Source organism: Asparagus officinalis, chromosome 8 (assembly GCF_001876935.1).
Source record: "Asparagus officinalis chromosome 8, Aspof.V1, whole genome shotgun sequence".
NCBI classification, from domain to species: Eukaryota; Viridiplantae; Streptophyta; class Magnoliopsida; order Asparagales; family Asparagaceae; genus Asparagus; species Asparagus officinalis.
In genome coordinates, this window is record NC_033801.1 from 48083926 (window position 1) to 48106452 (window position 22527).

The window sequence follows — 22527 nt, forward strand, 5'->3', positions numbered from 1 at the left end:
GGTATGAATCTTCTTCAAAAGACGAATGTTGCTGGTTAATCAATAACCAATCATCTGAGCAATACAAAGATGGGTACCCGTCAGATTCCTCGGAATGTGATTCCGATACAAGTCTGGGGGAAGCATTCAAAGCCCTAATGGCGAACATGGCTACAGCTGATCCGTCCACAATAGAGAACGATGATCAAATGCTAACATGGGAAGACCCGTAGGTTCATCACCTGAACATGCAGTATGGTGATAGGTTCGAACAGAGAACCCCCCACTGAAGATAAAATAATCCAAATTAACATGGGTGACGAGGCCAACCCAAAGCTTATATTCATCAGCGATAGTCTTCCCTCAAACGAGAAGGAGGAATTAATTGCTCTCATCAGGGAATATGTTGACGTCTTCGCTTGGAACTATGAAGACATGCCAGGACTCGACCCCAGTGTAGCAATGTACCGCCTCGATATCAAGTCGGATGCCAAACCTGTCAAACAACAGCAAAGACGGTTTCGTCCGCAGATTATGGAAGCCATTGAGGCAGAGGTTAAGAAATTGATCGAATCAGGATTTATCCGAGAGGAGCAACATCCAGACTAGCTAGCTAATATTGTTCCAATCATGAAGAAGAACGGTAAAATCAGGATTTGCATCGACTTCAGGGACCTGAATACGGCATGTCCAAAAGACGACTTTCCTCTCCCAATCACAGATGTCATTATCGACAATACGTGCGGATTTGAAAGAATGTCTTTTATGGATGGCTTTTCAGGATATAACCAAATCAAGATGCACCCAGATGACGAGAAACATACAGCGTTCAGAACGCCCATTGGTGTCTTTTGCTACACGGTGATGCCTTTCGGTCTAAAGAATACAGGCGCCACGTACCAGCGAGCAATGACTAAGATTTTCCAAGAACATCTCAGGAAAACAGTCGAGTGCTACGTTGATGATTTGGTTGTAAAAAGTCGCAACAAAGAAGATCACATCAAGGACTTGAAGACGATGTTCAATCTCATGCGGAGTCATCAATTGAAGATGAACCCCACTAAATCCTTCCTTGGAATGTCCAGCGGAAAATTCCTTGGATTCGTCGTCACCACTAAGGGTATACATATCGATCCTGATAAGGTGAAGGCGATACATGAACTGCAACCCCCTAGAAATCTAAGAGAACTCAGAGGATTGCAAGGACGGTTAGCTTACATCCGACGGTTCATCTCAAATCTTTCTGGGAAGTGCCAACCATTCTCTAAGCTAAACAAGAAAAGTGTATCATTTATTTGGGACGACGCCTGCCAAAAAGCATTCGAAGATATCAAAACATATTTGACGAATCCTCCTGTTCTCGTTGCACCAAAATCAGGTAGACCGTTCTTGATTTATCTCAAGGCGATGAACCACTCGATAAGTGCTTTACTAGCACAAGACGATGATAATGGTCACGAACAGGCAGTCTATTACCTAAGTCGGACCTTGGTAGGCGCCGAGTCTCGATATCCGATGATTGAGAAAGAATGCCTCGCATTGGTATTCGCAATGCAAAAGATGCGGCATTACTTGGTTGGACAGACGATTTACGTCATTTCCAACGTTAATCCAGTACGGGTGTTTATGACGCAACCGGCATCTATGAATTGGCGGTTAGCAAAGTGGGCCCTTCTCTTGTCCCAATATCATTTGCACTTCAAACAGCAGAAGTTGATCAAAGGACAAGCGATTTGTGATCTTTTGGCGGCAAACCCGACAACAGATACGGCAGAAGTATATGATGACTTGCCGGATGAAACCCACGAGGTTAACACCACATCACACCAACAAGTATGGCAATTATACTTCGATGGTGCCTCAAGGGCAGTTAATAGAGTAATAACCCCCGGATGTTCTAAAGTCTCCTCCGGAGTTGGAGTTGTCTTAATTTCCCCGGGGAAGCATGTGATGCCTCGGGCTTATTCACTGACTAGTCCGTGTTCCAATAACGTAGCCGAGTACAACGCGCTTCTCATTGGACTCAGTGTCGCCAAGTTGCTGGGGGTCGAATATCTCGAAGCTTTTGGGGATTCTCAATTGATAGTCAACCAAGTCCGTGGAGAGTATGAAGTCAGGAACCAAGACCTGATCCCGTACCACCAGGAGGCCATCAAAATAGCAGATTCTTTTGAAGAATTCTTTATCGAATACATCCCTCGCCTCCAGAACGCTTATGCGGATGCACTGGCAGCACTAGCGGTATCACTTGCGCAGCCTCCCGAAACTGAACTACTAGTCACAGTAAAGACGCATCAACTCTGCATACTCATATACGATATGGATATTGAAGAGGAAGAGGATAGAAACATAAGCGCCAAAGAGGTGAATTCAACTCAAATTGGGTCTGAGTCCCGAGATTGGTGTTTTCCCATCATTGACTACGTCCAGTATGGTATTTTGCCAGAGGATGTAAAAGAAAGGGAATCAATACGCCGAAGAGCACCAAGATTCTTCTATAATACCGAGACCCATACATTATACCGTCGAGGGTACGATGGTTTATTACTCCGATGCCTTTCGAACAAAGAAGCAGAAGAAGTTCTTAAGGAAGCACACGAAGGAGAATGTGGTGCGCATCAGCCCGGTCCTAAACTGTATGATCGCATCAGGAGAATGAGATATTTTTGGCCAACAATGGTTCGTGATGCAATCGAATACGCCCGAGAATGTCATGCCTATCAAGTACATGCAAATTATATGCACCAACCACCGGAGCGTTTACACACGTCAACTACATCTTGGCCGTTCGAGACATGGGGTATGGACATTGTCGGTCCTATTTTTCCTCCTTCAGTCAAAGGTGATCGATTCATTCTCGCAATCACGGATTACTTTTCAAAGTGGGCCGAAGCGATTCTGACAGCTTATTATCCCGCTGCGAATGGATTAGCTGAGGTGTTTAACAAGACGATCATTAAGATCCTGTCAAAGCTCGTGAAGACCAATAAACGAGACTGGGACGATAAACTCGGTGAAGCACTCTGGGCTTATCGTACCACCATACGCACACCTACAGGAGCTACCCCATATTCGTTGGTATACGGATGTAAAGCTGTGCTACCGTTGGAAATCCAAATCCCATCCCTTCGGATCGCTCTCGCAACTGAGATGACGACAGAAGAACAACATCAAAAACGTCTCGAAGAACTCGAAATGTTGGATGAAAAGCGCTTGGAAGCTCAACAACAAATTAAGTTTTATCAAGCCAGAATATCTAGGGCTTTTAACAAAAGAGTCCGACAGAGAAGCTTCAAGGAAGGAGATCTGGTCCTCGCTGCTCGCCGACCGATAATCCTCAACTCCAAGAAGAAAGGTTAATTTGAACCCAAATGGGAAGGACCGTTTGTGATAGACACAGTCTACTCAAACGGCGCATATCGCCTGATTACTCAAGAGGGCGCCAGGCAATTAATGCTAATAAATGGGAAGTTCCTGAAAAAGTACTATCCCTAGTACATTCAGGATAACCCATTTACCGGGAAGTTCCTTGAAGGATATTGCACTCAATATTCTAGAGGATAACCCAAAATCATTTTCACCACCAAAATCCCTCACTGATCAATTTTAATTGACAGTGAGTCCACCAAAAGTGTCTTTCTGGCCCAAACCACTAGCAATTTCCCCTCTTGACTCTTTCCATGAACAAGAGGTCCACTTTCAGTTCAGAGTCCGCTTTCGATGAACGAAAGAACTCCCTTCTTTCTTTTTGGTTAAGCCTTCTTATGGTTATAACCAAAGTTGAAATTTCACTTCGATAAACGAAAAACTCATCTTCAGATTAGATAACCAATCCTATAAAAGGTAAGTTTATCTAGATCTTCCAGATTCTCGGAGTGGAGATCCCACTTCTAGTTTTTTTTGCGCTGGAAATAGAATATAAAATTCTTCATTTCCAGAATCAAGGAATAGAATATAAAATTCTTCCTTCCTTGTATTCGGGTTCGCCTTCATCCTAAAAGAAGACCGGGAAATAGAATATAAAATTCTTCCTTTCCCGCACCAATTTTTTCCAAGAATTTGTTAATCTAGGATTCATCCTAGGAAGTTTATCCCGAATCCTAAGAAAAGATATGCCGACGCCTAACACGGGTCGCCGGTTTAGTCTTTCTCCGTGGAAGAAGACACCAGAGTTCGATTCTGGGGTATCTTATCCTGAAACCTAAGTAGGAATAAGTCAGCGTCTAATACACGTTGTCGGGTAGCCTATTCCCGTAACAATGACGAAGTCTACGTATTCGAAGTCGTAGCAGCGAGTCTAAGGGAGTTCATTCCGTTAGCACAACGTCACATGCAGAACGGATTTAGACAATCCGCATGCTAGCCCGACTCAAACGGTAGTCGGTAAAGGCTAATCAAATCCGTTGAAGGCTGGGGGTTAGCCAAAAATCCTAAAGTCAACGTCTAATACACGTTGCCGGGTAGCCTATTCCCGTAACAATGGCGAAGTCTACGTATTCGAAGTCGTAGCGGCGAGTCTCAAAGAATTCACTCTCTTAGCACAACGTTACATGCGGAACGAATTTAGACAATCCGCATGCTAGCCCGACTCAAATGGTCGGTAAAGGCTAATCAAATCCGTTGAAGGCTGGGGGTAGCCAAAAATCCTAAAGTTAACGCCTAACACGTGTTGTCGGGTAGCCTATTCCCGTAATAAATAGTAAAGCCTATGTATTCGACATCATAGCACAAAGTCTCAGAGAATTCACTCTCTTAGCATAACGTTACATGCGGAACGGATTTAGACAATCCGCATGCTAGCCCGACTCAAACGGTAGTCGGTAAAGGCTTATCAAACCCGTTGAAGGCTGAGGGTTTGCCAAAAAATCCTGTGAGTATTATGGTATGCCAATCATAGTATTCACGGAGGAAAAGGTCTTTTATAGTGTTGAACCAGACTGAACCGGATCAGATCAAGTTGAACCAGACCAGAACAGGCTAAATCAGTTCAAAGGAGGCTGAACTAGGCCAAACCAGGATGAATTAGTCTGAACCAGGCTAAACCAGTCCTGAACCAGTCTTGAACCAGGTTGAACCAGTCCTGAACCAGTCCTGAACCAGTCTTGAACCAGGTTGAACCAGTTCCGACCCAGTTTGAATCAGATTTGAACCAAAATTCAAATTGGAGCTGAACCGAGTGTCGAAACGACTTCAAATCGACCGACGGTTCAGTCCCTTATTTATTCATTCCTCTCCCATATATCCGGAAGGGTCGGAAGATTTTTCGAGCCTAATTACTGCCTTTTTGGGTCATTATCAGGCCGGTGTTCAGCTCATTCTTAATACTCCAATAAGGTATACGAGTATAAACTATTCCCTATTTTTTTTAAGAAGTTTCTGGGGAGTATTTTTCTAAAAATATTCTTAAGGGTAACTCAACAACACTCCAACAGATGTATGAGTATAAACTGTGTCAAACGCCGAACAACGCGTTGCAAATGAAGACTCAACGTCAACAACCGATGGTCGGTTCTATAAACAAACACGAGCTAAAGATCAGAAAATCAGGAATTGACTTCAAGTTCAAAATTCCGACAACGGTCAGACAATAAATGCAGCACCGGAACCCTTGCAGACATTCGACAAAGCACCGAATAGCCTGGAGGATTGAAGGAATCAAGAATAGAAGCCATTCCAAAGTTCCGTCATACCGATTGAAGGTTGAGACAATCATATCCAAAGTATTTCAGACTCTTCTATAAAAAAATGAGACTGAAATACTTTGCAGGGGGTATCTGTAGGCGTATAAAACTGCTTATAGGTCCCTTAACACAGCTCAGCACGGTGATTCGACAAACCAACGAACCAACGGGTCGATGAAGCAACGAGTCATCCAACCATAGAGTCCACCACATCAAACAAGACCGGGAGCGGACTCAAACTTGAACACCAAAGCGGATTTACTGCCAAATCATGATCCAGATTGCCAAATCAGAGTCCAGATCAACACTAAAGATTGGATAAACCGCTAAATTGGAAAACAGGCGAAGCGACAGATCTGAGCCCAGATCCGCTTTCAGATGCCTATAAATAGAGAGGTAGGCTCATTGTTTTGGAGGTTGGAACTTTTTGAGGCAAAACTCTGCTGGATTGAGAGCTCAACTTTGGAGTTTTGAAGCTTTGAAGACTTGGACATTTTCAGATCTGGTTCTTGGCGATCATCCACGTCAAACAAAGCAGGAGTTCGAGAGAGAGATCAGATCTGAGATCCACACGGTTATCCTCCGGATCAAAACTTGGTTTTTGATCCCGAGAAGAGTATCGATTTCGCTTGGTCGATTTCGATTACTAAAGGCTATTATTTCCTTGGTGAAATAGTACCCCCGGCTGTTATTTCCTTCGTAAAATAACACCCGTCATACCGTGTAGATCCGACCGGATCAAGATCACGCGGTGGTCCACGGATTAACCCCGGCGCAGGCGAAGAACCCACACAAGCAAGAGACCGTAAAACAGGATCTTGCGATTTGTTCGAGAAAAGAAAAGTTGTAATTTTTCTTTTTTTTTCTTTGATTTCGTTGTAACCGGATCTTATAAAAAGACCGGATCTTTTGTAACCGAAAAACTGTTGCTTAAGGAACAATGACTTCAATGAAAACGACTTTCACCGCGAACATGCACTAGATCGAGATACTATATCTTGTTTCTTACTTCTTCAGGTAACCAGATTTCCTCCAATAAATGTGTAAAATCCAGAAGTAGACTTTCTATCTCCAATATCTCCCGCATACCCAGCATCAGAATAGGTAGAGATGTGTAAATGTCCATATTTCTTATACAGTAATCATTTTCCCGGATAGCTTTTAACATAAGCTAAAATTCTCTGAGCAGTAATCCAGTGAACCTCTCTAGGTTTATGCATAAACCTGCTCAGTACTCCCACTGTAATTGTAATATCAAATCTGGTTACAGTAAGATAGATCAACTTGCCAGTAAATCTCCTATATCGGCCTGCATCATCTAGGAAAGGACTATTATCACGTCACAAATCCACATTTACCTCCATGGGAGTATTTGTTGGCTTACACCCCAAAAGACCCATCTCTTCTAATAAATTCAATACATATTTCCTTTGAGATAGAAGCAAACGATCCTTTTAATATGCAATCTCGATCCTAAAAAAGTATTTGGGTTTTTCCATATCTTTGGACACAAAGTGACGTGAAAAGTAGTCTCTGCTAAGACAGCAAGATCACTCTCAGTTAGCAAGATGTCATCAACATATACTATCAGAATCACCAGACCATATGTAGTGCGTCGGATAAAGACAGAGTGATCAGACTAACATCGTTTGAAACCGACACCAGATATAGTAGTACTAAATTTCTCAAACCATGCCCGTGGACTCTGCTTGAGACCATAAATCACTTTTTAAAGCTTGCAGACAGTATTCTCCCCCTGAGCAACATACCCTAAAGGTTGTTTCATATAGACTTCCTCCTGTAAGTCACCATACAAGAAGGCGTTTTTAACATCCAGCTGAAACATTGTCCAGTCCAGATTAACGGCCATAGAGAAAAGTAGGCGAATTGAGTTGAGACGGGCTACGGGAGAGAACGTCTCAAGATAGTCGACCCCATAGGTTTGAGTATAACCCTTAACGACAAGATGAGCTTTATATCGATCAATCGAACTATCTGTACGATACTTCAAGGTATAAACCCATCGACAGTCAACCACAGTAGCACCCGTCGGAAAAGATACAAGATCCCAAGTCCTTCTAGAAACAAGTGTATCTATCTCCTCATCCATGATCTGTTTCCAAGCACGAACTAACACGGCTTCCTCATAGGACTTGGGTAGAGATATAAAGGACAAGGACAAAGCAAATTGACGAGAAGAGGGAGTAAGACGATCATAAGAAACAAAATCAGATATAGGATGATTAGTACAAGACAGTTTACCTTTCCGATGAGCAATTGGAATGTCCAGATCAGAGGAATTAGAAATATTAGAAGGAGACAGACCTGCAACGGGAGATGACTGTTTGGTTGGAGCAGAGAGGGATATAAATTTTTGGACGGCGACAATACGTCAGTAGTGGCGGTGGTGCAAATGGCATAGTGGAGGTATTTTGTAGTCCTGGAGAAGATCCATTAGCAAAAGGAATGAAAGCGGGTAATGGAACAGTAGTAGGAGCAATAGACGGAGTAGGCACAGATGGATTGACAGGTAGAGATGAACCAATCGAGGAGAAGTATGGAACAGACTCAAAAAAAGTTACATCTGCCGACACAAAATAGTGGAAGGGTGATAACATCGATAACCTTTTTGAGTACGCGAATAGCCTACAAAGACACACTTAATAGACCGAGGAGATATTTTATCCAGTCCTAGAGATAAATCCTGAACAAAACAAGTACATCCAAAAATACGAGGAACCACAAGAAAAAGTTATTTGTCAGGATAAAGGCAGGAAACATGCACTGAGAACAGCATCAGATCATAAATACTTTGAAACATACATATGTATCATCAGGGTTCTAGCAACATCTAAAATGCGTCTATACTTCCTCTCAGCAATCCCATTTTGTTGTGAAGTGTGAGAACATGAAGTTTGATGGATAATATCAATATTTGCACAAAAATGAGAGATGTTATTTTTCATGTATTCCAACGCATTACCGGTACGAAGAATACGAATAGAGGTGGAAAATTGGTTTTAGATTTCTTTGTAAAAGATTTCAAAAACAATCGAAACCTCAGATCTCTCTTTTAATAGATAAAGTCAAGTCATGCGAGAGAAGTCATCAATAAAGATAATGAAATATCTGTAACCTTTCACTGAAGGTATACGACAATGACCCCAAACATCAGAATGGACTAACTCAAACGCAGAACTATTGTGTTTATCAATACGATTCGGATAGGTAGCACGATGGTGCTTACCCAGTTCACAAGACTCACAACCTAAAGAAGAAACAGAGGATGAGATAGAAAGAACAGATCTAAGCTTCGATAATGAGGGATGACCAAGACGTTGATGCCATAGTAAAGGATGATCAGATTTGTCTGCAACAAGGTCAGTAGCGGGCATATTATCATTCAAATAGTATATGCCTCCTTTCTCATACCCTGAACCAATCGTCATCCCAGTTGTTAGGTCCTGAAAAATACAATAAGAATGAAAGAATGTTACTTTACAGTTGTTGTGTTTGGTGAACTAACTGATGGACAATAAACTGATAGGAAATTTTGAAAGATATAAGACGTCAGTGAGGGTTAGTGATAAAGTAGCATGTACTACTCCATCACCAAGATCTGGAGAGTATGTACCATCAGCAATGTGGACCAATGGAAACGTGTCAGACAGTTTTAAAGAAACAAAGTGATCCTTTATACCTATCATATAAGAAGAGACACCAGAATGTAATACCTATGGCTTGTGAGAAGAGGCAATGTAGGCATCCATACCTGAAGAGGATGCATGAGTAGCAGAATGACTATTCTGAGAGGACTCGAGTTGACGCAACCGGTCGTACTCAGCTTGCGAAATTTGAACAGTGGAGGGAGCAGGAATAGTCGGAGAATCAATATAGGTAGGTGTAATATCAGTAATTTGTGCCCATGCAGGGCGACCAAACTTCTCCCAACACTTCTCAGAGATATGATTAGTCTTCCCACAATGTCTGCACGGACACAGAGTCTTATCTGAATCAACCTGTCTCCCAAAGGTGCTACATCCTCCTCCTATGTCGCGGTCACGTCCTCGACCACGACCACGACCACAACCTCTGCTACGTCTGGAGAACGTAGCAGACTGATCAAGTGATGGAGCGATCGGTGTGGGAGATGCAGTAGTCACTCCAGTAGTTACCTGCATAACTCTGGAGAATGTAGCAGTCAAGGATAGTGTCACCCCGAGTATTTGGCCTCGTATCTGAGACTGCAAAGTGAGACTCAGTCCTGACAAGAGCTTGGAGACTGTAAGGTCCCGACGATATCCCAATAGAGTTGGTGCATCCGTAACGACGGGCTGATGCATTTCTAACTCATCAATTAGACTCTTCAACTCACCAAAGTATTCAGGTACAGAGCGATCGCCTTGTCGAAGAGAGAAAAGGCGTTCATACTACTTGAACACACGGGATGCATTTTTCTCATTCCCGTACATAATTTTTAAATTATCCCACATCTCCTTAGCAGTGTTTGAGAACATGATACTGCTACTAATCTGGGCTTTCATGCTATTAAGAAGCCAAGTCATCACACAACAGTCAGCAGAGATCCATGTATGATACGTAGGATCTGTAGATGAGGGAGGTGGGGCCAGAAGATGAGCTAATTTATTCTGAGCACCAATGAAGATGTGAAAGGTTTGTGCCCAAAGTAGATAGTTTGTGCCATTTAACTTCATCGTGGTCCCCAATACAACTTTAGGGGCAGAGATCTCAGCAGTAATAGGGGTAGTAGTAGTAGCAAAAGAGATGACAAATCCTGTCATTTTTACAGAACAAGATAGTACAATAGCAGGAGGATCACAATCTGCTTGTATAAAACCTGAAGGTTTGAATAGAATCCGAAGGTTAGAATAGAAAACCCCGAAAGGTTAGAATAGGAACCCGAAGGTTAGCATAGAACCCGAAGGTTAAAAATCTTAACCTAGTTTTTTAATATATATATATATATATATATAGAGAGAGAGAGAGAGAGAGGAAGTAAGACTCCTATCAACTTAAGTTGATGTCCATCAAACTTCCTAGCCACTCATTTATTAATATAAAAAATATTTTCATATCATGCAAGGATCCTTAGGTAATATGAGTGGCTAATTTGTTATCCACTTAAGTTGACACAAGTTTTGTGCTCTCTCTCTATATATATATATAGTTTTTTGTTTTGTTTGTTTTGTTTTTTTGTTTTTTTTAATTTCTGTACAAGCTTCCATCCTCATCAACAACAGTACAACTACTCCTCTCACTTCAGAAAACAAGCCCGAAATAAAAACACAGATCAAACGAAGGGCCCAAACACAAACAAGAAACAAAAAAAAATCACAGATCTGAGCCGCGAACTCAGCAACTTGAGAGGGACGATGACTCGAAAACGACGGCGATGAGCGCAAACGACAGCGACGACGGCTGAGGACGGCGACGATGGCTAGTGCAGATTTGATTTCCGATGACGACGCGACGACAACGACGATGGTGAGCATAGAAGATGAATAGCAGCCGAGATCGAAGTCTTCTTCGCATAGACGATTGACGACGACAGCTAGGGTTCATGCTACAGTAAGTTTTTTTTATTTTTTTATTTTTTTTAGGGTTTGGAGAGTGACGGCTCTGATACTATGTTGAAATGGTAAATCAGAATCATGTATTAGGGTTTCTCCTCATGGATACATATATATAGGAGTACAAATGGATAATAGGTTATTGGGTCTTAACCCGATAACCCAATACTTAATTCTAACAATGCCCAACGTGGCCCGATATATCCCCGATATATCCTTTTACAAGACTTGCTGCAACTGATATGATCTTTAAATATATTTAACGTATTTTGACTATGTTGGGCGATATATCCTTTAAGTGGCCGATATATCAGCCAATATGTTGGCCGATATATCCTTTTATATGACTTGTCACGAAACCATATACCGCGTTTGGCAATTTTTTGAGTGAGGTATCATGATTTTCCCAGCCTACAAAAAAATCTAAAAAATGTATCGATGTTGATTTGTATTTTTGTTTGTTTTATAAGATTGATTAGTGATCCTAAACATATATTGTTTACATTTTGGATGCTGAGATTTTATTAAGTATGTTGATTTGTTCTCTTTCCATATGTTTTGTTCAACTTTCTCTTGTTTCTCTCTCTACCGTTCTATATAGCAAGTGGACTACTTTCAGTGTCCTATTTGGTTCTAAATCGGCCATATTTCCCATCATTTTCATCTTCTAGCAATTAGATAGTGACCTGCATCCTTAGACCTAGATCAGGTCATGGGTTAGTCTAGTTTTCTGTGACATTCAGTCTATGTTTTTATATAGATGGTACCCAATAACTTGAAATGGTTGTGAAATAAATCTATTATGGGCTGTGACACAATAGTACTTTGGAAAAAGTAACTAAAGTTGTTGAGATTAAATTCCACATTACTTAGGCATATAGTTATGGTCCAAGAACTAAATTGTTATTGTTTATGTTAGAATTAGGACACTAGTGGTTGCCCTAGTAATTTTAATGGATTTGGTAAATATTGTGATAGAACCATAATGATTTTTGTTGGAAGATGAGGTTGATACTTATCTTGTCTGGTTGATTGGCCCAAACTACCCAACAAGGCTTCTCTCTATAAATAAGTTCTCGATGGAGAAAAAGGAGATTTTAGGTAAGAATATTTTAGAGATGTGAGAATTCCAGGAGAATTGATAAATGAAAAGGTAACACTTCCTTATTTATGTTTGTTGTAGTCATCTAATTATCAAAGTTTTGGTTTGTTCTCCTGTTTTCTCTATTTGAGTTCTGAATTCCTATCTAAATACATTATTTGGTCTGCTTTTACTCTAATCTTCACCTAACTACTTTTCCACGAATTATATCATTTTCTTTTCTTGTTCATGGTTTACCTATTTTTGAACTTGGCTTTGACATTAGAAGGTTGGTGAAAGGTCGAAAGATAATTATTATTTTCTTAAGTCTTTGATGGTACCTTAGAATCTTTTCCAAATCAGTTTAAATGAGAAGACAAGATGATAAAATCAATGATGTTGAGATTGCTCCAAGGAGAATTCAGAAGTTGGTATCTATCTACAATCTCATGAACTTTTCAATAATCCTGAAGCCTTCATTAACTGTAGTTGGCCATATGCATTCTCCTTTACAACTTTATGATATTGACTTAGATTCCTTTTTGTAGTGTGTTCTTTTTAATGACTGCCATTAGGTTAGTATCAATACTTATTTTTCAACGATGCTTGAGAAGGCCTACAAGGTGTTGTTTCCTAGCTTCCAACTAATAAACAAATAAAAAAATCTAGTCATCACTGTTATGTTGTTAAGACTTTGCATCCTAAAGGTTATAAATCTAATTAGGATTTTACGATTACACGGTAGAAAAGGCTTCCTAAATCCTAAATTTCTTAGACTCATGACAAGTGTGTAGTTCAGGCATTTGATGAAAATAGCCACTTTAAATTTACCATGTCGCATAAAGAAGTCAAAGCGAGACAAACTGGTAATGGCTTTATCTTTGTTTCTTTACGTTTTATGTATACTATCTTGAATGCATTGTTGTCAGATTATTCGTTACGTAGGCAACGAAATTCAAGTTTGCTGCTATAGTATCTATGTCTAATAAATGTTGATGATGCATTTTTCATCTTATTTTGCTTTTCAAATTGCCATAGAAATAATTATAGCAGAGTGCATAAATCAATGTCCTTAAAACTGATCCAAAAAATGTCAGCAGCTGATCTAAGTAATTGGGTTGGGAATTTGCTGATTATGTGTTGGTTGATCGAGTTGTGAGACTTATCTTTATCCTTGTCACCTACAATTGTATTGTTTGAGAATTTGCGTGTTACGAGTTGGTGATCTAGCTTCTTTCTTAATGATTTGTGAGACTCGATGGGGAATGACACGATGGAGATCTATTGAGGATGGTTATTTGGACAAAATAAAAATGAAAATAACACAACTATTGATATTGCACTTCTCATTTAAGAAAATAAAAGAGACAAATGATGGGCTTCACATCGAACATTTCATATGCCAACAACTCACATGCCTAATACTAACTGCAATTCGCATGTAGAATTATAACAAACATTTTTCTCTCTTCAAATGAAAAGCATAGTTTTATTTATAGAACAAACTAGGACGGTAAGAAAAATCTTAATTAAATAAGGAATAATATCAAATAACATCCTAACTAAAAAAGAGAGAACATCAGGTAAGATTCTAACCAAATGAAATAATAGAATCAAATAAAACTATTACTAATTTATCTAATCCTAATTGAACTAAATAAGGTCCAATTTTCATCAAATATTTTTACCAGATTTTAGATCCAAATATGTCCTACATCAAATCTCCTGCAGTCGAAGGAACTCGACCTCGAGTTTAACATTGAATATATCGGACTTTGAATTGTTGCATTCCTGATGTTGAAGCTGCAACGATGAATCTCTTTGGCTTCGATGCCAAGTGATGGGGAACCACTAAATGGAGATGTGTTGAGGATGTTTATTTGGGCAAAGTAAAAATAAAAATAACACGACTATGTTGTACTTCTCATTTAAGAAAATAAAAGGTTCAAATGATGGGCTTTACTCCCAGGCACACTCACATGGCAGCAACTCACATGCTTAAGACTAACTGCAATTTACATACATGATTTATCACATACATTTTTCTCTCCTTTCAAATGAATTGTTTATCTACAGAAGAAACTAAGAAGATAAGAAATATCCTAACTAATGAAGAGATGTCATCAAATATAACATCCTAACTAAAAAAAAGAGATAACATCTGTAAAATTCGAACCAAATAAATTGCTAGAATCAAATAAAACTATAACTAACTTATCTAATCCTAATTGAACTAAATCAGATCCAACCTTCATCAAATCTTTTTACGAAATTTAGATCATGTTAACGAATATATTATGGAGATCTACAATGTCATAGTTTATTATGAATAATATATTAGGAGTATAAGTTAGAGATTTAGTGACTGAGAGATATTAGAAATGTAACTAAGAGAATAATTGTAATTAGGTAATTGTGTGTAGTCTCACATTGACTACACAGTAAACTTCTTATTATTGTATCCCTATATAAAAGGGAGTAGTTGTAGCTTTCGAAATATGAATAAGAGTCCCTGGTTTCCCTCATAATTAATTTCAACAGATCAAAATCTGTCCTGCATCACATCAACAATTGTATGCTTGGGTTGAGAATTTGCTGACTATGAGTAGGCGATCTTGTTGCTTTCTGGAGGATTTCTGAGGCTCATGTTTTTCCTTTTCACCTACAATTCAATGCCTTGGAATTATATCTGGTGCTTATCATTTTTAATCTTACTTTTATTTTAATGGACTAATGGTATTGATTTACAGTTTGGTGAAGTTGATATTGATGGTTCTTTGGTTGCTTCAAAAACTGCGGTAGCTGAAGATATAGTTATGCTTAATAATGGCTGTCTTTGCTGCACCGTGAGAGGTGACCTTGTTCGCATGATCGCTGAATTGGTTGACAAGAAAAAGGGAAAATTTGATCACATTGTAATTGAAACTACAGGTAGAAGCACTTCTACCCTATTCCTTTTCCCTTTTAAATACGCAATAGCTCCACGTGTAAAATATGATTTTTATGTTTTTGGCAACCATTGTTCATAAGGATTAGAGATGAAAAGGCCTAGATTTGTGCATTATTCCTTTCCTCCTAATGTCACTTCTTCTGGAGAAAATTCAAGTTCTTAGAGGGAAATGAATTGGTCTTTCCTGTGAACTCCTCCAAAACTTAGCCTCTAAACTCAGTTGAGTTGGTCAAGCATAGAAACTTTAGAAGAAAGCAATGAAACATCTTAACAGTTAACACCCCTTGAAGATAATATCTGGAGATGAGGATGGAGCATGTTCTTCTTTCTTTTTTCTTTATTCTTTTCCCCTTTTCCGGATGCAATTTTGGTATGTATTCTTACTTAGCGTTGTTAGGACCTATCCATCATTTATCCATCATTGTGACTGGAGGAATCTGGCAGTGCTGTCGTGTGAATATAACACTGTACTATGAAAGTCTTTGACTGGCTCTATTTGTATTGGTTTTTATCGCTTAAATATGAAGTTACAATTTTCAGGTCAGGAGAGAGGCTAGGCATCGTTTTGGATTAATTACCGTCTTCCGTAATGATAGAGCTTTTCTTTTTCTTTTTCTTTTTTTTTTTGCTCTCAAAGAGAATTCTAAGGTTTCTAAAAGTCTATGAAGCCTGGGCACTGTTTTAACTTCGTGCATACCCCTACTTCCATTTCCATTTTATGTTGGAATCACAGTATCACACATCTCAAGATGTGGAAAATAAAGATGTGGAAATTAAAGCCTCTAGTTTTGAAGGTTCCGTAGATTGAAGAGAGTCAATATACTTGCATCAGTTTCTGGTGTAAAACACGATACTACTGAAACTTAATACTTAAAGCATGGAATTTGACTCAATATTTTCTTGAATCCTGTACATGTTCCTTATCCCCATAATTTGTATACTGACGTATATTAAAATTATTTGTAGTTACCACCCTAAAACATGAGTCATTTCTTAATGATCTCATTAGATCTAGCAGTGGAGCTTTTCCTTTAATCATATAATAAACTTTCACCTCAAGACTTAATCTATAAATGCTGAAAAACCTCTCTATATTGTAAAAGTAGTAGGTCTGATAATAGAAATGGAATTCTAGAATCTTCTGGATTAGTGATAATATAAACTCCCACAATGATTTATCGACCAAACCTGAAAGTTGAATCCAAATTCTCAGAGCTTGGTACAAAGTGATGTTGTTGATATCAAGAGTGAAGAGTCTACTTTGATCAAGAAATTCTCGAACTACAAAGTGTATTGCTTTCTTGTTTCAATGCACTTGTTTTTAGTTGTATTAAGTTAATTGTAGAAGATAAGTTACAATGTCAAGAATAAGATTACTTTTGCCAAACTAGAGTTTTGTCTGTATCCCTGCCTTTAATGTGTTGCGCCTGATCAAGTTCATTTCTTATCATGGCATTAGGTTTCTGCATCTGAAGTGGTGTTTTTACTGTTTAGGATCACTAAGAGGTTGTTTGGTTGCTTGGAAATAGATCTACTAAAGTGAATATTGCAGCCAGACTTATATTTCAATTGTTTGCTTTGCAACATTGTAATTAGGAAAGGTAAATGTACTTACAATTTGTAGAAAAAATCTGCAGCAAATACTACAGCCAATTTGGAGGAAGGAAAAACGGCAGACTTTAAAACAGGATATTAAAAAGTAAAAATTATAACTCATCAAACACTCCTTTCCTATTCCAAATAGGAAATCAATCTACACACGCATTTCTTTTGATGCCAATATCATGCAGCTTTGCACCATGTTTTACCAGACACTGAATTTGCATTGAACATACATCTCCTACAACAAAATTGGAAAAGAAAATCCAAAATATAGACTTGAAGTTGATTTCCTACAAAAATGTTGTATGCAGCATTTGCTGCTGCAACATTTTGCAACAAACCAAACATCCCGTACGTTTAACAAATTGTGAGATGTGAGAAATAATTAGAACAAGTTTATGAACGTTAATTGTTTTTAGCTGTAAAAATTATGTTGGATGAGATAATCTGTATTGAATGCCATTAATTGGTAAAATTTCAAATCTCATATTTGACAGCATCTGCAGTCTTGTTTCTCCCTCTCCATCCTACTGCTTACAGTTTGAATCTCTCAATTATCTGATCGACATAGTTAAAATACTCAGATTCGTTATTATCTACTAATTGTATCATTACTCTCTACGAACTTACATGCGTCTCTTGATGGTTTCTTCCAATGTTTGAAAAAGCTTTTTTGAAACCCGCTTTGAAACTCGCTTCACAACTTATTGAAGGGTAAACGCTTCGAAACTTAACAAGGAAGCTATTTATCCCTTAAAGCTTACGCCTCATTGCTTAAAGCGTAATTGAAGTGTGCGCTTTGCGCTTCATAAACCGCTTTTATTTTGAAGCACACGCTTAAGACTAGATAGTAGGACATAAAAGGATCTTTGACTAACATTAAAATGCCCCTATATATTTTCAATATAACTATGTGAGTGTAAATAAAATATATATGTTATGCATGTAGCTTAGCTTATTATGATTTATTTCTATACTTCACATATATAATTCTTATTTACTAATCAGTACATGAATGTATATATTTGTAATTATTAGGCCACTATATATTATATGTTCATGATTTTTACAAATTTAAAATTAAAATATTTAAACTCATGAAGCTTACGCTTCAAGCTTTGAAGCTTACGCTTCAAGCTTTGAAGCTTACGCTTCAAGCTTTGAAGCTTACGCTTCAAGCTTTGAAGCTTACGCTTCAAGCTTTGAAGCTTACGCTTCAAGCTTTGAAGCTTACGCTTCAAGCTTTGAAGCTTACGCTTCAAGCTTTGAAGCTTACGCTTCAAGCTTCATCAAAGGGTCTAGCGCTTCGCCTTGTGCTTCTGCTTTTTTAAACATTGGTTTCTTCTACTTGAAATTTGATTTAGTTTGTGTTTCCCTTGGGTAATCATTCATTAACAACACTGTTTATTATTTGCAGGCTTAGCAAATCCAGCACCTATTATTGAAACATTTTATGCAGAAGATAAGATTTTCAATGATGTCAAGCTGGATGGTGTTGTGACTTTAGTTGATGCCAAGCATGCACGCTTCCACCTTGATGAGGAAAAGCCGAAAGGAGTAGTGAATGAGGCAGTTGAGCAGATTGCATATGCAGATAGAATTATAGTGAACAAGGTATTAGCTTACTAAGCACTCATTTTGCATGTATTTGACTGGATCTTATGCAGTTCATTTATATTATTGAAAACTTGAAAATCCAGTACTTGGGATGCGCATAATGGTCTTAGTATTCAATAGACAATGATGGTCTGATGGTTAATTGTTAAAGCTGTTTCCTTGTGTAGATGCTATATTATGTTTGTGATATTTGTATGTCACTATGATTGAAAACTCCTTTTCTATACTTTTACCTTCATGTTTGGTGTGGAACTGAAAATGATCGATGTAGTCATACAATCAGATTTGCTTTTTGGTTGTTCTGCAAATTTAGCATTAAATATTTTAATATCTAAAAGAAATTCGCTTATATACTGAGGAGATTTTATTACTATCTGTTTGGTTTACTTTACAACTATGTTAACATCATTGTTGTCATCATCCCTGTTTTAATCATTGTCAGAGTTATTCTAATCAGCATGGGACATCTGTGGTCCACAATCGAAATCAAGAAAGTTCCCCTAAAGAGTTGAATAAGTTTCTGTGATTAGCTACAAGGTTAATTCTTTTTCCTCCCTGTTAAGGAATTCAACATCAAGAGAAGCATGTGCAAGAGTCAGACAGTCAGATGCATGGTCGATGCTTGACTGCCAGGTGACAAGTAGGTAGACCCAAGGTTTTAAATGTCGGTTATCAGGGATTTATCGGACGGTCAAAATCCTTATCGGATAGCGGAAATCGGAGATATATCGGAGATAAGTAGTATTTATCGGAGTAATATACTAGCAAATAATAAACAAACATAAGCTTGAAAAAAAATATAATGTTAGTCAAAATAGAATAATAAACAAGCAAATAATAAGATAACATTAAGAATGAAGAACCATCTACGCATCTACATAATTATTGGTTAATCATGAGATTCATAAACTAACTTACTAAGTTGATATTTAGTAGTTATGAGCCATTATCAATATCTATAAACAAACATTAGCTAATCACCAATCAACCAAGTTCCAAAAGCAACAAATAGCTCATAATTTGTAAACATTCAAAGAGCAAATTCAAAAGAAAGTAAAAGCTCCCAAATCCTACTTATCGGCCGATAAAGCCGATATTTAGAGCCTACTTATCGGCCGATAAGTGCCTTTATCGCCGATAACTCGCCAATAAACTTTAAAAAACGATAACCGATTAAAAATCCTACTTATCCTAGCGGAAAGCACCCAAATCCGATAACTCGGCGATAATATCGGATTATCGGCCGATATTTAAAACCATGGGTAGACCTACATTTTTATCTGGTCACGCAACCAAGGAGAAAACCTCAAATTCCCTAGATCATGAAAGAATCAAAAGGAGGTGAAAAATAAGCCAAAGAGCCAAATGGAAACACATCCTTTCTCTGTAACAGTACAGCTCTTCTCATCAACTGAAAAGTAATAATGAGGATTCAGCAAACTTCTAGTTCAGATCATGCAGCAAGATGTTCAACTCTAAGCATACTGGTAATTAACATGATAAAAAATTGACTGGATCTGGAGGGAAAGATAAAGCGCTATAGTCATAGGAAGAGGTTAATGCCACCTACATTATTCCTGACACCAATAGTACCACTCTGATGCACTTATAAAGTTAGTTGGTGAAAAAAGGTTATAAATTATTAACAATTAAAAGAATATAAATTATTAACAATTATAAGAATATAAATATCATAAATTCATGTTTCGTAAAAATATATTGTTCTTACCCAGTAAATACTAATTTGAATCACTTCCTTTTTTTGTTTAGAAAAGAAATCATTTTTAAAGATCTTCAAATTATTTATCAGAAAAACAATAACCACATAACATGGCTGCTTGTGTACTTAGACCATTTTGTCTTGGTTATTCATATGATCTTTTTAGTATTTGGTCTCTTTTTTAAGCTTGTTGACTGTTTGCTATAAATGAGGAGGTTAATCACTATTGTGGATCGGACTGTTTGCCGAGAAAAAAACACATCTTTAAGTTACTTATCAGAAAACAATAATCATAGGAAATGATTGGTTGTGTTCTTTCGTAGACCTTTATCTTTGTTAATAACATGCTTCTTTACTTCCCACTTGGTCTCTTTGTTGAGCCTGTTAATGGCTGTTTACTGTTGCTAAGGAGGTCAATACTCAATAGGAAATATCTGTTATGATACCCTTATCATCTTGTGTTTATGGTTAATTGTAAAAGCTTTATATATGCCTTGAGGAACCCTAACCCAATATTCTATTTTCCTCATTAATTTTAGTTCATTTGAAAGGCTCTCTCATGGTTTACATACTTTGTAGGTTGACCTCGTTGGTGATTCGGACATTTCTACTTTGGTCCAACGAATAAAGGTTGAAGTTGCATCATTTAATAGTTCATTTTATTATGTAAATTAATTGCTTCAATTGTCTTTTTTTATTTTGTTTTACTGATGGTTGCAGAATATCAATAGCATGGCGCATTTGAAGAAGACTGAGTATGGAAAAGTTGATTTGGATTATGTACTTGGAATCGGAGGCTTTGACTTAGAGAGGTTATCTGTGTTTCTCTTTCCTTATTTGAATGCATCTGTATTTTTTCTGACAGTAAATAATCAATTTCTGATTATAACTGGTGATTAACTGGTTGGAGCATGATTGGACACAGAAGATAAGAATTTGCAGTCTCAAAAATATTATATTTTTGTTCCGTGCCAACTTCTCGGTCACTATGCTTAAAGAAGTACTTTCATATGTGATAAGAGAAAACCAAGGTCTATTTCTCATTGTGAGTTCTCCATATCTGGTTGCCTATGTTACCTAGGTACTTCTAATCCGGACCCGTACCTGTCACGTGTCATATCCATATCCGATATTTCTTGGACTCTCCTTAAATATATGCATATATTTATTCAGACATGTACTTAATTATACAATACATGTATAATTTAATACATTTATCATACAATTCTTAGATATATATTCTACACTTCACATCCATTTTTGTACTTTGTTGGATAGAGGTTGGGTTTGTTTCAACCTTAAGAGCTACAATTTAAAAGGGTCATTTACATAAATAGCTCAGAACTATGATTATATCCCATGAATTTCAGTTGTGTCCCCCTACACTACCTTTTACAAATTTGACGTATCCCGTACTAGTACTCGCACCTGCACCTGTGCAACTTGGTTGCTTTGTGTACCATCTCATGATCACCATCACCATCACCATCACCATCTCTTCATTCTTTCGTTGGTTTATGATCGGACACGAAATATAAGAATATGTGTTGACCCAGAGATCGTTGTTTTGTTTAGTTCCAACTTCTTGGTCAAGAAAACTATTATAAGAGTCATAGAAAGTCATCGTGGAGAATGGTTTCTTATTTTGAATTCTCCATATCTAGCTCCTCTGTGTGTACCATCTCATCATCTGCCCGTTCCATTTGTCTTCTCTTCTCCACTATATCAGGCAATAGCATGATCTATTGGAAATGATACCTGAAGTGGGCATGACAGTCAATTCTGATAACCAGATGAAACTCATAACTACAGATGTATTAGATTTCAGAATTAAAGATGTATTAGATCTTGGAATCAAAGATGCATTAAATGTGGTGTTGTGCTCCATATCTCACTGAATTTGATCTGGGGAGATTTAGAGTGTAGGCTGTGTTGCAGTGATCCATAACTAAATTCTATTTCTCTTGATATTTGGCGCACAACGGAAAATAAATACTTGGTGTTGTATTCTCTCCATTGTAGAGTACATATGCTATCTGTTGTTTTTTATTCCTTCAAAAGCCTACGATCTTTTTAATCAGCTGATTGATCATATTGCTAGCCTACCGTTTTGTTTCATTTTAAAGCATGAATATTAATTGCTACCAGTTAGGATCAAGGAGTTTGAAGCTTATAGGATTATGATCTCTTCATTCAGTTTCGTTTGTCATATTGCTACCAGTTAGGATCAAGGAGTTTGAAGCTTATAGGATTATGATCTCTTCATTCAGTTTCGTTTGTCATATTGCTACCAGTTAGGATCAAGG

General features: G+C 37.9%; 1 protein-coding gene across 1 annotated transcript in view; it reads left to right on the top strand.

The window, feature by feature from the left end:
- The window catches only part of LOC109819635 (uncharacterized GTP-binding protein YjiA-like), a 44084-nt gene that overhangs the window by 11772 nt on the left and 9785 nt on the right, over positions 1–22527 (top strand). Inside the window, 4 exon segments of the mRNA XM_020385421.1 lie at positions 15083–15263; positions 18302–18498; positions 20801–20851; positions 20942–21033. Coding sequence (XP_020241010.1) covers positions 15083–15263; positions 18302–18498; positions 20801–20851; positions 20942–21033 — 521 coding nt within the window.